Source organism: Corvus moneduloides, chromosome 7 (assembly GCF_009650955.1).
Source record: "Corvus moneduloides isolate bCorMon1 chromosome 7, bCorMon1.pri, whole genome shotgun sequence".
NCBI classification, from domain to species: Eukaryota; Metazoa; Chordata; class Aves; order Passeriformes; family Corvidae; genus Corvus; species Corvus moneduloides.
This window is the reverse complement of record NC_045482.1, coordinates 8,221,203-8,238,129: the sequence shown is the minus strand read 5'-3', so window position 1 is coordinate 8,238,129 and position 16,927 is coordinate 8,221,203. Positions and strand designations below refer to the sequence as shown.

Genomic DNA, 16,927 nt, shown 5'->3' with positions numbered 1-16,927 from the left:
AACATTGAGCAATTTACTGATGCCCTTCTCCAACTCTTGAAAGGATATCCTCACTGTAAAGAAAAAAGGACCTGAGTACTTAAGTCAGTAGGAGGATTGCCACAGACTTCAATTACACTGGGACTTGAAACAATATCTCTGATCAAACCTGACTGTGAAATAAATAGAAATTTCTTTGACAAATTGAAGGACTCAGCTATTGAAAATGTGCTTAGGACAGGTAAACTATGTTGCCAGTCATGCCATGGAATAGTAATAGCAGATTTAATGTTCTCTGATAGTATTAGAGGACAAAGTTATGTATTTTTTTCAATTTTTGTATTCTCTTTTCTGGTTGGAAAGAAAAAATCTTTAATAACATGCAAGAAATATTTTAGATATTTTCTTTTTAGGGTTATCAGTGCAATGTGAGATAAAGTACTTTACTTCATATAAAGGTACAAATTGTTTCAGAAATATTGTACACAGCTATTTACTTGTTTCCTACAATATCCCAGTTATCACAATATATCTAAGACAGCATATTGTAGTATTCTCAGTGGAAAGCTTCAGAACATCTGTTTATTTCAGAGTCTGAACTTGAAGATAAAAATAAGACAAACAAAATCTCAGAAGATATTAATAGTTACGTACTTACAGAGCTCATTAATAAATTCATTGGATTCTTCCACAGGAAGTTTCTTTTCCAAACCTGGAAACAAAGTTATCGACAGTGAAAAAAACCAACATATGTTTAGTTTTAACAGAATGCTAATTTAGATTTGAAGGACCTGATTCTGCAGTGTGTACTGGCTAAAGTTCTATTACAACAACTGGGGACAGGCTGCAGGCAAAGATCAGGTCCTACATTAGTGGTGTGATATTGTGTTTGACAAGGATTGAGAATGGATAGCTTATGTTAAGCCATGATATAGCTACTGTGATATAGCCTGGTTTCAGGAAGCAGCTCCTCTTTAAGGCAGAAACATGTCTTTGAGAAAGTTTGTTCCTTCCATTTAATGTCTTATTTTATCCACACCTTTCTCAGTCTCTAACAGAATTATATAATCAGGTATAAGAAAATGGACCTCAGCTATACGTATATGGCTGGGGGAATAACACCACTCCCAGGTATCAGGTTTCAGTGCAGGACAACTCCTCGTTCTCCTGAAGTCTGTTTGGAAGTGTTGGCAGGATCTAAACGACCTTACAAAGGAATTACTCAAACAGAAACAAAGGGATATTCAACTGTTTCTCAGTTTTGATTTTTTCACTGCCTTATTAGACAAGGTCGAGCTTTCAACCATATGCTACAACACCTCACTAAATTGAAGGTGTTTTGGAGGCAAAGCGGAAAAAGGGAGCAAACTTGACGAATGCTATCAAGTCAGAGTACACAAGTACTGCCAGAAAAATTGTGGTGTAAAAGTGATACATTCTGATTTAGTGTCTCTACAGTGTATAAAAGTGTAACTGCCTCTTGTGTTTTAGCTTTGCGGTAAGGAACAGCAAAGTGCCTCCTTCTCACATCATTGAGCTGAGACCTCCCAGGGACGGGGCTGGACGTCGCTCTCTGCTTGGCACCATGACCAAAAGCACCACCTGATTCCACCTGGCTGTTCCCCCCTACTGCACAAAGAGCACGGCTTCCTCTGCAGTGGTTAATAAAGCATTTCAAACTGAGCACTTCTACTCTAGGAGACAGCCGGAATCTCAATCCACCTCTAAATTTTTCAGTGAAGCTTTTACAGTATTTCCATTGTCTTAGTCTCTTGCAGATTGTGATCTATTTATAACAGCTCAGCTATTTCTAAACCTCAAGTAGACAGAAAATTGATGCGTCATGGCAAGGATATGCCTTTGAAATGGCTGGGTGGGAAAAGAAAAAAAAATTCAAAACACAGGAAGGTGACAAAAGTAGAAAAAAATAGTCTTTGTCTATGTAACACTATTAACATTCCTTACCTTTTTTCTCTGTCATATCTCCTGACTTCCTAAATCAGCACATCCACTATGAATACTAAGTACCTGTGCTTTTTAAAGTCATTTACTAATTCCTTTTCTTCTTTCCCCTCTCTTCCCCTATAAATAGCTCTATAAATAGTTCAGTAAAGGCCTGTTGCCTGCAGAGTTGGACAATTTTATCTGCTTTTAGGATGCACAACCTCGCTCCCTGAGCATTTCTTGTATTGCTACAGCATGCTGTTAACTGTTTATTACCAGAAGGTTCAAAACTGTCAAAGCACCTATGAGGGAGGAAAAAAAAAAATTATATGTGCAAAACCAATTGGAAAGTTAGAAATAATTCTATTTTAGCATTATATATGGATTTTTTTTTTCACATGTAGAGAAATTCAGACATAGATTTTGCAAGAATTACAGGAAAAAAATTGGGATGTCCTCCTCCTTTCAAAAAGAATATGATAGTGTTAGAAAAGGTTCTAAGAAGGATGCTTGGACTGAATTCTCTGCCTGGAACAGCCTAGTATTCACCAGTCAGGAAAAGAGGCTAATTAGCAGGGATAAAGCAGATCTAAAAAGTCCTGAATTGGAGAAAGCAAGTTCATTTACTCTTTCTTCTCATACATGGAATATGAAACATCAAATGAAGCTATGAGGAGACCTGTCCAAAACTTGCAAAGAGACTGAGGATGCTAAACGTTTGTCAAGTGCCAGCAAAGGAACATGCACAGAAGAGAAATCCCCATGTTACTGGATTTTTTGTTTCCAAGACCTGTAATCTTCTAGGGAACAACTAAAAGATACTAGAATAACAATAAATTAATAGTTCTCAAAAATTTTGTATGACAATTTATTTTCCCTTCAGTTTTTCAAAATATCTTGCATTCTTGTAATTAAACATTTCAGGGTTTTGCAGCTCCCCTTTGGGCCAGTGGTGGTTTCATGAGCACTCCAGTTCCCTGGGCCACCATGTAGTAAGTGTTACTAATCCTCATATTTTGCCTCAAAAATAGTTTACAGATGTGCTCAGTTGGGAAAGAATTTTTCCTATTCCAGAATGGCAGAGCCATTCTAATGTATTTAAAGCAGCAGCATTTCCTACATGGGTGACAGAAGAAGCCAGAGCAAGCTATCAGCAGCTGGTCCCTCCTTGTCATCAGCTATATCTAAGTCAGAAAAGCAGTAGTCAAATGTTCCTCGTGTCTTCCATAGCCTTGGCCACTGACAGCAGGAACAGCGGGGAATGTTAAGGAAAGCCTAAGGTCTCAGTTTCTTCTTTCTTTGTGGCATGTGTGCTGAATAATATAACTACAGAGAGAGCAAATGCCATCAGCTCTGAACTGTAGGGGGGTTTTGGTGTTCAGGTTGAAGTGGAATAAAAAAGTTAAACAATTAAACTAAACACCTTGGAGTACAATCGTGAATCAGCCCTCCTGATGCCTAAAACCCCTTCAGACAGCACTCTCAGAAGTAAGACTTCTAATTTTGAAAGTTCTCCAGTAAACTGGGTTATTTATAATTTTCATTGGCAACAATGAAAATGTGGATAGACACTAATGTACATGACACATAGGTTGTCTGTCTACCTCGTATGTCTCACTTTCTAAATTAGTAACTTAAGCACAAACTACCATTCCAAATAGTAATACTGGAAAAGAATTTTGAAGACTTCAAACTGCAATATATTTTAAATTTTGACGCAACAGCACCAAATTTTAAGTCAGTGCAGTATCACTAAAATAGATTGCAGTAATTAGTCTACAAAACCTGTCTTATCTTACTCATCTTTAGATTTATAAGCTAAACAAAACTGGTAAACCTTTGGACTTGAGCAGGGTGGGGTGATCCTGCAACAACAGTGGCTGAACAAATGTACACAGTTTATATAGAAAAAGTGCAAGAGGAGGAAATGGATATTGGAAGGGTGGTTACTAATTAACCCAGGCCTATCCTGGAAAGGGAGACAGAAAGTGAACTGAACTACAGTTTCAATTTGGCTACTTCCTGAGCTAAAGCTCTTTTAAAACATATCAGAGCTATAGCTTTTTTTCTGCGAGAAGTATATAGTGCTCACGTTCTACATACTAGATAGGTGTGAAAGATTATAACAGATCTGCAACAGTTCCTCCTCTTAAACAGGAAAAGCGAAGGTTACACAGTGGGGGGCACTGCAGTCTTTGGCAACAAGTTACCAGGTGTTGAAGTCCCATCTTGAAGGGAGAATGTTTTCCTTCACCTTCCAGAATTAGCGCACATATTCCGGAGAGAACTGCTCTGGTTGTTACTATGCAGTGACAAAGTCACAACTCGTTGTTGCAGTCATTCTGTGGTGAGTAATTATGGTACCTACAAGCATCAAGACTGATGCTTGACTGACTGATCAAGACTGACTGTGAATAACTAACAAAAGCAAATGAGTTCCTGGGAAACAGACAGATGATTGCAAATACCCTACAGCCTCCTGAAATGACATACTGGAGAACATGACAGAGTTTGGGGCTTCTTACTTCTGTAAATATAAATACTAGGCTTTTTTTTACTTAAAAAGTAAAGAAGGTGGGAAACTCTTAGATAGGTGGGAAATTTCCTCAGAAGAAAAGATAAATTGAAAGACTCCTGGGGAAAGGAGTGTGGCTGAGTGAGTGCATTTTAATACATGGAGGATTTGTTTATCCTGTGCTAAAAAAATAGGCTCATTTCCTTCTGCAGAACTAGGTATCGGCTGACAGGTGGCAGAGTTACAGGCTCACGTGTGAAGCAATGGTCAAACTATTTGCTTGGAAAGAAAAAGCATGCATCCCTTGTAACGTAGAGAAGACCCTTTTAAATATCAGTTTATAACAGTTCACAGAACAGTTTTCTTTAAGAAATAACTGGAGAATATATTCCATGTGTTGACTTGTAAAGCAACACAGAAATTCAAAGCATCTGAACCTTCTTCCTCTAGATCCCATAATCATGGGCCATTGTGCTATGTGGCTTTTTCTGGTACATGCACTGCAAACATAAACTATTTTTTAGCTCACTAATAGGAGCAATGACAAGATGCCATTTGTTATCACCACTGTATGGTGTCCTACTGTTTCAACTAAAAGGTTAATGTTCATATTACAATGAAACAGATTACTTTCTTTACTTCATAGAAGTGAAAACTAAAATAGAAGAGTGAAAAAGCCACAAAGTTTTTTCTCATTGCCTGCTTCTTCTGACTATTTGAAATATGCTGAAAATCGTATGTTGCTGTTGTAATTCAGATGTCAGAGAGCTATACCTGCAAAATTCAGCTGTCTCTTACTAGGATGGTAACTGGTCAATGGTGAATGTTCCAAAAGGCTCACAAAAGCTAAGGGATGCTAGTGGTGACACAGGAAAGGGAATGCACAGATCAAATGTGTTTCATGATTCTCCTGCTCAGTCATGGGGAAAAAAAAATCTATTAACATTTCAAAATTAAAAAGGATTTCTCTCTCTTTCTTTTCTTTTTTTTTTTACATAGTCTCTGCTTTCTTTTATTTAAATTTAGCATAAAACAAACAAAAGATGTTTGTTCTTAGTGCTGACCAGAACTTTCTCTTCTTTATTTTTTTAGGCTACAAATGCCAATAAAATTACTTTTCACAGTGTCTTAAATTTACAGAATAATGTCCCAGACTAATTCTACATGGTGCAACATCTCTTAGGCAGAAGCACAGCCTTTAATTACATGCTTTAATTTTTTGACAAGTCCCAGACTGAAACCCTGCTGTTAACTCCTGCAGTTAACTGTACAATAAAGCATCTTCTCTCTCCTAGAGCCTGAAGAAGTGCTCTTAGCAACTGCTCTGTAAGGGAGTGCCTGCATTTTTCTTGGCAGACAGAGGTGTGTCAAAGTATGACTCAATCACCTTGAGTTCCATGTTATTTCTGAAATAATTATATATATTCCCATACAGGGTACTTAGCAGCATGAAGCTCTGCCCCAGCATGCTATTGCAGAGACACAGAGAGATGGACTGTCTGGGTCTGGACAGGAGAACCAGTGGCATCACGAAATCCATGGAGCAGATGCAAGACTGAGATTACAGAGAGGAGCTAGTGATACTAGAGACCATGGACTTCCTTTGGAACAATTTAAATCTATGTTATGCCTTGCCACAGCTGCCACTGCCTTTCTTCACTGAGCAGTATATCCCTAGGGAAGCCTATCCACTCAATAAGTGCTCAAGGAACCGAGTACTGTCCCTGTCACTGCCATTGCAAGTTTGTTTATGATCCAGGGTGACCATATTTCTTTCCTGAAAAAAACAAAAAAAATCAAAACAAACACTTCCCCTTCTGACATGCTACACATCCTTCTGCCAGGTTAATCATTATACACAGAGCTGATAAATTGAGTTGCATTGAAACTCATGATTACTTCATACTGGATGCTAATAATTTCTACTTTGAACAGAATATATCTGCAGCAGTGAGTGATATATGCTTATTTAATAGCTTAAAGGCCTCTGTTTATTCTACTGACCTATTTTCCCCCTCATTTTTAAGTTCTCCAATCTGCTCTGCCGTCCTTTGCATCATTTGTGGCATTAAATGAGGTATCTTTCCCTAGGCAATGTTCATTATTTTATGAACAGTTTTCACTGTACTCCAGGATGAAATAAAACAAAAAGAAATTTTGAAAAATATTCTTAATATTGACTTTTATAGCAAAATGTAGATCTTTTCAAGTGAAAATTAATGCTTGTGTGAGCTGCCAGATGAGAAACAGGGAAAAGTTTGAGTACACCACATCCATTTAATAAGATACTGTCAAACTGTCAGCCAAACTGCCCTGATGAAGGGCCTCACTTTCATTTAGAGTAACAAATTCTTGAAGTAAACATCTGAGGTGATCAATTCCCTGGCCTGTCAGAAAGCTACTAATTAGCATTAAATGCTTTTGTTCTTAATTCACTAGGATTTTGATGGAAACAAAATAGGTAACTAGTCATTCACTACAACCCCTGAGAAGGAAGCGGATGGTTCAAGACCAAAGTGTGTGACACTCCAGCTGAATGACAGACAAAATAGGGAATCTTATGTACAGGACTGAGCTCCTAAAATAGATTCTTAATATTTCTAAATGTTTGGGGGTTTTATTCCTTTTTTTTTTTCTTTTTCTTTTCCTCCTGTTTCTTGAATAATGTAAGTCTACCACAATAGATAGATTATACAAGGAACATTTCGGGCTAATGATAGTTGGCAAGATAAGCATATAATCTGCATTTAAAATCTGATGTACATTCATTGATCTAAAAGGTATGAAAAGCGCTACCTTCAAAGTTAACTGAACCAATATGAGGTAGAATTACAAATGGGCCAATAGTGCTTCAAAATGGTACTGACAAAGGAACTGCTGCAATGTCTTAAAGTAAATCAGTCAAGGGACATGAACTTAATATTTGGAATATTGTTCCTCCTCAGGCTGGGTATGTAATTCCAGTAGATTATAATTATGACTTACATAAGATTCAGTGGAAGGTTAGAAGGATATATTTAAAATATTATTCACCATTCATAAATAAGACTTTTAAAACACCAGGATAATCAGTTCCATTAAGGTTACATCTCCATTGATAGGGCTCTGGCTCTTGTTAACACAAGTCCATCAGCTGATCTGTCTGTTGTGTCACATGCAAATCTGTTAATTAGGCTTATTCATAACTTCCTTTGTTTCTGAGTCTAAAAATTATGCCTACATTTTCCTTCCAACTCTAAGGTAAAATTTCCAGAGCTGCAGGAGATAGGCTGTGGAGGAAAGCACTGAAGTCAGTGAGCCCAGTTCCCAGGCTTGAGGCTTCTGCTCACTAGGAAAAAATAACATGTCCTACACAGTATTTTTTTCAGGTATCTCCAATACTTTCAGTCAAATTTCATTATTTGGCTGTTATTGCACCTCTGAATCATTAAAGACCACATCCTGATAGAAGATTCTGCATCACTTACATATATGGAAAGTCTGATGCTGGTGAGAAATCTAGTCAAAACCAATGTATGGGTAGAGTTTTGACTTGAGAAGAATGCATGCAACTAACTCAGGTTAGGATAACGTTGATGAGGCTTACATATTGTAAAATCTGTATTTCAGATAGTGAAATCAAACCAAGTCAGAAACTCACGGCTGTTGAGGACCCTTGGTTCTTGGAGACTATCAGAGAGACTTTTTAAGAAACAGCACTATCACTTTGCACTCTATACCACAAGTCTTGGAAGTTCTGTTTTCCTATACTAGTTCCACAGCTATTTTCATGTAATACAAGCAAAGCGCCTCAAATAACAACCAGTTAACACAAATAAGCTTGATTTTAATTTCTTATAGAAGCACACGGAGTAAATCTTGAATTAACTGATATTCTGGGACAGTGCTATTTCAAGAGGTCCAACAGGGACAGTATTTTGAAATACGGACCCACACTGTGTGAAAACCACATGCCTTTTTCTCTTCCTACATACAGGCAGCTCTGACTCTCACAGAATCAAGCACACACATTGAGAGCAGAACAACAGACGTGATGACACAACGAGATGCAACACAGATATAATTTGCTAAGCAGACTCCTGAAGTCTGGTAGGCAAGCTTCCCTGCCATCACTTGCTTCATTCCCTGCTTCGTTCTTTCCAGACCTGGGAAACTCAACCTTAAGAACTAATTATACAGCCAAAGACACCCTCAGCAGTGAGATATCTTTGGGGTATTTTTTTGGTCCACTAGAAGTTAACTGTCCTACCAAGGAAAAAATGCACTTTCCTCTAGCCCCATTCCCACACACACTCCCTACAGCTATTTCCGCCTACGCTACAGCTCTTTTTAACTGTGTTTAAAAAGCTGAGAGCAAGAGAAATGTGCTGCTGCCGCTAGTGCTCCTCCTCCTCAGGTGGGCGGGTTGGTAGCTGGTCAGTTTTCTGCAGCATTTCTCATTGCTAAATGCGTGGGAGGCTGAGAGCAGAAAGGGAAGGAAGCGGTCCTCTTAGGAAGGGAGGCGTATCAAAGCGAGTGGGAAGCAAATAGCCCCTTCCCACCTGCACATGTGCAATTATATGCAATTGAAAAACGAACACAATAGATCTGCAAGCAGAGCTTTCCAAGCTGTAGTCCTAAAAGGTATCAAACAGCTTGGGTCTCAAAGCCAAAGTCGGGGGTGACCAGATCTCTGGGAAGATTGCATTTTTCACCCATGGAGAACAGGCTCGTGGGGGGGAAAAGGAGGAGGGAAGAGGGCGTTCCTTACAGTTATGGCTTTGTACGTAGGTGGAGGGTGGTTCGGGGAGAGGAGTGACAGATTGCTTGTGGCAGCAGGGAAGAAGGATGTAGGAGGGTGTTTGCCCAGGGTCCCGTCTAACCCAGGGGGTTCTGGCAGGGTGGCTGCAGCACGAGTGCTGTGTCTAAGCCGGGGTGGTGGGAGGAGAGGAACTCACTGCTGGATGGACCTCGCTTGGAATCCTTCCTCGTTGTCTCATCAACACGGCAGCATCTGCAGCAGCACCCAGCCACTCCTACACTTTCCCCGGTGCTCTCTGAGGCCAAAAGAAAATGAAAACTACTTCACTCATCAGCTTCATTATGGATTTGCTTTCCTCCTTTTCCAAACACTTCCTAGTTCCCCACTGATAAGATGGAAATTAACTGGTGAAGAAAAAAAAAGGGGAAAATAAAAGTTGATTTTTTTTCCCCTCCCTTACACACACACTTTCTTGTTACAGGAGAAATTCACTACTGCATGCCATTAGCTGTGCCCTCATTCCAAATCTATGATTTCAGATGTTGCATGGATGCATTATCTGAAAGATCTCTGACCAAAAGCCCCGGGGAAGGCAGTCTGTTTGCATGAGATTACTCAGGTTACAGACAAAAGCAAAAATTTGTTTCTCCATATTATATAGATGTTTCAGTCCTTCCCTGGGTTGGCCTGCTGTTAGAGAGTGAAGATTAGTCTTCTGCTTACTTTAAGTCTACTTCTGCTCTCAGTGACATCCCTGGAAGACTCTTACTGCAGACCTGAGCCTTTACTATTAGGTACCCGAGCTGGCACGAGGAAATTTCAACCTGTGTAACCTGTGGGGGTGTTTTAGAGGGCTGTCAGCTGAATCTGGACTGAGAAATAACGATGTGAGGATTGTTTGTCAGCACAGTAACAACCAGTTAGCAGGCATGAACTGCAAGTTTTCCCATTCTGTTCCTCCAACCTTCACAGACTCATTTTTCCTTAACCTTCACACGCTGTAAGGATGCACTTAACTACCCACACATAGAGAAATTAGATGCCAGCTGTTAGACCAGCAGAGGAAAAGACTGAATTTACAGCAAGCCTGGACACAGCAGCATGGGGCATGATGAAGTACCTGTAGCATTTATTATCTGGTCTTGGTCAACTACTCTGGGACCTCTCAGAGGCAAATGCGAGGCACAAATTAATGGTTAACTAGGGGTGTACAGGTGGCACACAGAATGCAGCTGAGCTGCTCTTGGAATTCTTCTTGAGAGCAAGAGCTCCCACATTCTAAAAGTATATGTTTTTCTGGAAAAGAAACAACGACAACAAAAAAACCAACCAAAAACAAAACTGAAAACATCTGCTCAACTCTGAAGACCTCCTACAGTCTGCAACTTGTTTTCTCTTTTCAAACCTGCTGAATGCGCTGCCAGGAAATTTCTCCAGGGGGAGGAACTACACGCTGCTTATCCTTCTGGCTATTGCACTTACACACTCTCAGTTCCTGGCTTGGTCCAGTGTTGTGCAGCCCTCTTTGCCAATAGTAATATCACCCACAAACTCCCAGGTTAAAGGTCATCTCATTCTGCTTATTCTCAGGCAACTCCATTATTTTCACTCTTTTTCCTATTTCTACTTAGAGAACTCTTTTATTTACTTTTTAGAAAGCATTTGCACTTTGATATTCCACTCTGAAAAAAAATGGAGTGTGCAGGAGGACTATTGAAAAACAGGATGATATCTGAGTTACTTTTTGGACAGGATTGCAGTCAGCTAAATGGCTGTGAAAAAATAGCATTTTTCTAACACCTAAGAATTCCCTGCCCCCAAAAAAACCTATAGGTAAATTCAAGCCATCACCAGCATGTTTAAAAATGAGGGCTCAAGGAAGATGGCTCTTTTGTTACCAGCCCTTCTTCTTGAAAATGACTTAAAAAAAAAAAAAGAAGGGAAAGAATTGAAAGAAAACATTAAGCATAAAATCAATGTCAGCACTGTGGAGAGAAATCAGTAGTTTTCTCAAGACAAAGCTTGCTGTTACTTCATTGTTTACAAAGGAGTAGGCCCACCTGTGTCTTGCATCAGACATACAGCTGGAAGACCACAAAGGGTTTACACCATTGTTTACACTGAGGACAGGACGAGAACAGATTAAAATCAGCATAAGTAAAAGATGAATCAGATCACCAACTTCTATTTTGGACCCCCAGAAACAAACATCCCGTGTAATCATGTCCTGATCACAGCCTTGCCCATGTGCAGGTGGAATTTGTTAGGAGATTTCCAGGGGTTTCAAACAGCCTCCACCTGCTCTTACCCAAGGTTAGCTGTCATACACCCATTTCTTCATTTTCACAACAGCCCTAACTAAGAGATTATCCCACAGAAAAGTTCTTTTCATATTTTTCTGTGAAATGTAGAGACTTTCAGTCACAGGAAATGAGAAACAAAAATGTTATCTGCTTATCAAACTCCCTGCAATTGGTTATGCCTGGATGAGAGCTGCAGAGTTATCCTCAAAAATATATTTTTTTATATGTATCTAAATCAGGGTTCAGGTTTGGCAACCGTGATAATCTGGCATCATTTACTCTGGTTTAGATTTAATTGCATGGCACTTGGTACAAAGCAGGATATAGGGCTGTCTGTACTCAAGATGACACTAATAAGCTGCATCATTGATTATCATATAACCTTTAGGTGAAAGTTTGAATAGTCAGGATCACCTAATGAATTCTGCAATTAATTAGTTTGCAGTAGGCAGTCTCTCAGTGCCTGCAAAAGCACCTCATGTCCTGTTCTCAGTTACTTTTTGTTCACATTGTACAAGACTGAAAACCGAGACTGCATTAATACAGAAATGTTCTGTATTTTTTTTGTGTGTGTGTCTATTTAGTTAGATTAAAATTTTTACAACCAGATTTAATATACTCTGAGAATGACTGCAACAGAAATGCCAACACAGATGACGCTGATATAAGCAGGGGGCTGAATCATTTTTGAAATGAAGAGCAAGGTTGCCCTCTGGAGACTTCTCGAGAAGTGCTTCTGAGAGCTGGGATTTTTTTTTTTTCTTCCAGTAAAACAAATTTGCTAAAAGGTTTTAAGATTTTTGTTTCTTTTAAATACAAATACAAATCAAGGCAGCTGATGCTAAGAACTTGTTACACCAAGAGCTGATGAAGCTACGTTTCAACCTAATGCACTGTATTGTAATTTAATCAATGGTTCGTCGTGTCTTTTCAATATCAGTCTCATGTTGGTATGTGTCAGCCTAAAAAAAAATTCATGGTACGGTCTTAGTTACTGAAATCAAAGCGAATTTTCTATTATTGACTCCTAGCGTGACGGCCATAAATTCTCAAGTGCCTTAATATTTTATTTTTTTTAAAAAGGCAATTTTCACAGCTGCAATTTTTGAGTCCTCTTATGCTGAAGACACAGGCTGTATTTGAGCTTACAGTTGTCTGTAGCTACTGTTGGGACAGTAACCGTGCAAGTTCTCAATCCATGTATTTACCTTGACGGATAAGCAGCTCTCGGTGGGCTGTTACATTAGAGCGGCTCCTTACTCCCACCCCCCCTCGCTGTCCGTTTGTCCGTAGCTGTGAGGGCAGGTGCAAAGGATCAAGAGAAGCCGGGAGGTCAGAAATTAAGAAATCAGTCTTACTGCTGAAAATAATAAGCCGTCTAAATGCTGCTCCAGCGCACGAAGTTCAGCTCTGAAGGCAGTTTGGCAATGCGAGCTTTCCCCACCTTGAGCAGCAACCACCACGGGTGATGTTATTGCTACAAGCGGCAACACTCGCTTCACCAACAAAGCAGCTGCATCACCTGGTGCCCTCACACTTCCCGGCCTTATCCAGGACGGGGAGCAGCACCCCTTCCCTCCGGTAAGAAATCTGCCTTCGTTAATAGAAAAGGGCTGTTCTAGGGAGCGAGCTGGCGGCCGGCCCACGGCGTGTGGGAGCCGGTGCCGGTGCCGCCGCTGGCCCCTCAGAGCCCCGCGCATGCGCGCGGTGCCGTGCGGCGCCGGGGCCGGAGCCGGGGAGGGAGCGGTGCCGCCATGGCGGGCCGGGCGCTGCGGGCGCTGCCCAGGTAACGGGGCCGCCCTGAGGGGCGCAAGTGGCGGCGGGGAGCGAGGGGAGCGGCGGCCCGGGCCGGCCGGGGATCGCAGCCCCGCAGCTGCTGCGAGTTATAATCTGGGCCTACATCAGCCAGGCCTTCACTAACTTTCACCTTCAGGAGCGAGCCTGTGATTAAAAAATAGCGTAGTATGCCGCGGCACTAATGTGTAACATGTAGTTGACTGGGTGTGTGCGCTGAAGTAGCTGAAAGGTGAAGTTTCTCCTTCGAGCTCTCTGGTGTTTGGCCAGCACAGCCTTCCTCAGTGGCCGTAAATAAATAATAGCCTCGTTACTCAAAACGAGTGACGTGTTCGCAAAGTTTGACAGCGTGGGTCTCTCCTGTCGCCCACAGCAGCACGAGCACTGGGCGAGCTCTTACATAAACTCTGTGTAAATGTATGTAGTAAGTACGTATACACAAGGGCAGGTTTGTGTCGTGGAAGCTTTCGGAAATACACGAAGTTTTTGACAAGACTTTTTTTTTTTTTTTTTAAATTTAAAGTCAGTATTTAAACACGCCCGCACAAAGGTTGTAAATCTTCAAAACACAAAGTGTCAGTCATATCCCTCAATCTCTCTATCCTGGTATTTCCAGGTTCTCCTAACTTGAAAACATTAGTAGCTGACGCTGGTGTCTGCTGTGTATTTACTAGTAAGCAAAGAATTTCCAACTGTTTCGATAACAAAACTGTGCCCTAATTTAATTTAAACAGGAGAACGTAAAACAGTAGTGTTCAGAAATTTTTCTGCCATTGCTTTGCTTAACCCAGCTGTCAGATATTTGGGGAATGGTGTGGCTCATTTATGGTTTTAGCTCTTTTTAATACTTCTTTTTCAGGCTAAAGGCACTCAACAGACTGCAAGTAATATTACAACATTTGGTAAGGAGAGCATCATGTTTGACTGAGTTGGAAGCTTCCAGGACTCTTTAGCTCCCCTGAGACACACAGCACATGCAACTTCTAATGTGTCTGCACACAGTGGTTCTGAACACTGCCATTTATTGCTCAGGCATAGTATTGCTCACATCTTTGAGCACTTTGTTACAAGTTTTTATTCTACTGTAAATTAAAGCTTAATTTTTTTGGCTTTACTTACCTTTATAGATAGTTTCTATGTTGGCCTCTATAAATTCCTTAAATATCAGCCTACTGTGAGTGAGAAAAAAGTTCAGGGGATTTGTTCTGTAATGTTAAAAGTTACTTAAAGACAAAGCAGGATGTATATTTGGGTTTGCAGTGTCAAACTACCAGTAAGGATCTATGGAACTGACGTTTTTCTAATTGTTGCAAGTATTTTCAGAATGTCAGTTTTAAGGAACCATGGGTTTGTGTTTTATTAGTAAGATGGGGAATTCTTTGTTTGTTTGTTTGATTTTGGTTTTTGGTGTTTGGGGGTTTTTTTTGTGTGTGTGTGTTTCTGTTGTAAATTTTATTTAAGTGAACTCAGAATATTACTGTGAAACAATGTGTGGTCTGAAAACCTGTCTGAGGTTTCTAACTTCGAAGGACTCAAACATAAAGTAGTTCCCAAAGAATTGTTTAGTAAATGCAAATAGAAGTACAGTGGGAAAAACTTAGCATACAATTCCAGAATGCATGTTTGTTTTGTGATCCTAAATAGTGTGTTTTGAGAATAAATTTCCATAAACACTTTTGTAAATATGTTACTCAAGTTATCCAGCTGATGACGTTTGCTTTATTTATTTGTTTTTGCCTGCACAGAAAATGTCTAAGCAAACAGATTCGACAGCAGAAGTGTTGTTGGAAAAGAAAGGAGGTGCAGGAATAATAACTTTGAATAGACCCAAGGCTCTCAATGCGCTAAATCTGTCTATGATCCAACAAATTTATCCTCAAATAAAGGTTAGTAGCTCCATTTCTACCCATCCACTATACATATGTTATTTGAAACCGATTTTGAAGTGCAGTTAGACACTTCTTAGGGTACTGATTTAAAGAATGAAAGTTTGTGTGAGTACAATGGGCTCAGATTTATACCATGGGAAAAACCGGGCTGTTTCAAGCAAGTTAGAAAGAGGAGAAGACAGGTCAAAGAAACAAGCTGTCAGACAGAGTTAAATTTAGCATCTCCATAGGTAAATGGACATCCGTGTTAATACCAGGACTGAATTAAGAGCAAGCAGTGCTCAGCATTTGTATGTTCCTTTTGGCAACACCCACCACATCAGTTGGCATGCACAGATTTCAAACTGTCCAGTGGTGTTGCCTCTTGATGGAGTGCATGTTTTGTGGGGAGGCTGCATGGCTGAAAATAAAAGATACCAGCCACTGGGAAGCAGGGGGCTGTCAGTGTCGTTCCTTAAATGAGAACTCATGGATTTACAGTCACTGTTTCTACAAGCTAGTGAAGTACCATGAGATTTTAAGCATGAAAGTAGTTCCTTTTAATTTAATGATACTATTTATCATGTGCACAGAGTAAAATTCATTAGATGCCAGTAGTTTTTGGATAATTGTCTGATGCCTTTTGGTATTTTGGTAGATGGTTGTGTTGCAAATTTGTGCATTCTTTGAAGAACATGTAAAGAAAGAAATACTTAATTTGTAGTACTGGGTGCCGGGCTTTATTTGAAGCATAACCTTAAAGTTTTAAGTGCAGTTGCTGGCATACAGAAATACCGTGTCCCTCTTTTATCTGGGTACACTTACTTGATTAAGGGACACGTAAACATAATTTCAGAGGAAGGGTGGAATGCCTGAAAAAGGCATCTTTTTCTCTTACAGGTGCACCACTGCTGAAGTCAGGTGCAAGTGTATTTAATTAAAGAAAAAAAATCCAAAGCCCATAGTCTTTGTAACTATCAAAACATACATGGACAAATGGATTCGATCCATTCCTTCATTAGTGTCGACTGCAGTCATTTTGACAAAATCCACTGACAATTTAAATGCTGATTTCTTTGCCAGACATCTTAGGTTTACACAACTTCCATGATTTGGATAGAGACACTGTTACTATATGTCTTCCATATTCCCACCTTTCTGCCCCCGCAGTTTTCCCATTGGGATTTCTGTCAGGCCCTGTTTTGTGGTATGCTGCCTTTCCCCAGAGGCTGGGAGCTGTGCAGAGGTGTTTTTCTGAAATATGTGAGGCAGCTCTGCTGATCTCTGCTCTCATGGTTGAATAGGATGCAGAAGTGGAAGAAAGACACTTAGCTCTTAAGACAAACTATTTAAAAATACAGTTTGATTTGCTTTTTGAAAAAGTAAAGTAAAAATTATAGACACTATGCAGAGGAAGCATTTTTTGCACAGATTTTAAGTTCTCTGTGGAAATATTTATTTCTTTTTAGACGTGGGAACAAGATCCTGAAACTTTTCTCATAATTATAAAGGGAACTGGAGGAAAAGCTTTTTGTGCTGGGGGTGACATCAGAGGTAAGGACTATACTCTCTTAAGTATTTGATGTCTTTCCCAGTTACTGCTTTGTGTTGATCTCCTTTGTTTACTGTGACTTGGGCAAAAAAAGCTTGCTACACAACAGTAAGAGATCAGTTGTGCTGACTCTTATGACACCTTCATGTGCAGATGCTGTTTAAGGTATTTGTCAAGAGACAACTGTCAGGACATTGTATAAAAGTGAAAAAATTACATTTTTATGAATAA

General features: G+C 39.9%; 2 protein-coding genes across 3 annotated transcripts in view; one reads left to right on the top strand and one right to left on the bottom strand.

The window, feature by feature from the left end:
• MFSD6 (major facilitator superfamily domain containing 6) overlaps positions 1 to 12,929 on the bottom strand; it is a 47,248-nt gene extending 34,319 nt beyond the window's left edge. Inside the window, exons 1-3 of the mRNA XM_032114394.1 lie at positions 12,841 to 12,929; positions 9,376 to 9,474; positions 638 to 691 (exon numbers count right to left, since the gene is read on the bottom strand). The gene's annotated coding sequence lies outside the window, so the exon portion shown is untranslated. The remainder of the gene's footprint in view (positions 1 to 637; positions 692 to 9,375; positions 9,475 to 12,840) is intronic.
• An 8-nt stretch (positions 12,930 to 12,937) lies between these two features.
• The window catches only part of HIBCH (3-hydroxyisobutyryl-CoA hydrolase), a 40,055-nt gene continuing 36,065 nt past the window's right edge, over positions 12,938 to 16,927 (top strand). Inside the window, exons 1-4 of one of the 2 annotated variants that reach the window (XM_032114399.1) lie at positions 12,938 to 13,063; positions 14,136 to 14,178; positions 15,022 to 15,162; positions 16,614 to 16,698. In XM_032114399.1, coding sequence (XP_031970290.1) covers positions 12,951 to 13,063; positions 14,136 to 14,178; positions 15,022 to 15,162; positions 16,614 to 16,698 — 382 coding nt within the window. In that variant the 5' untranslated portion in view covers positions 12,938 to 12,950. Of the gene's footprint in view, positions 13,064 to 13,168; positions 13,269 to 14,135; positions 14,179 to 15,021; positions 15,163 to 16,613; positions 16,699 to 16,927 lie in introns of those variants that run through there. The other variant, XM_032114400.1, reaches the window with a different exon arrangement.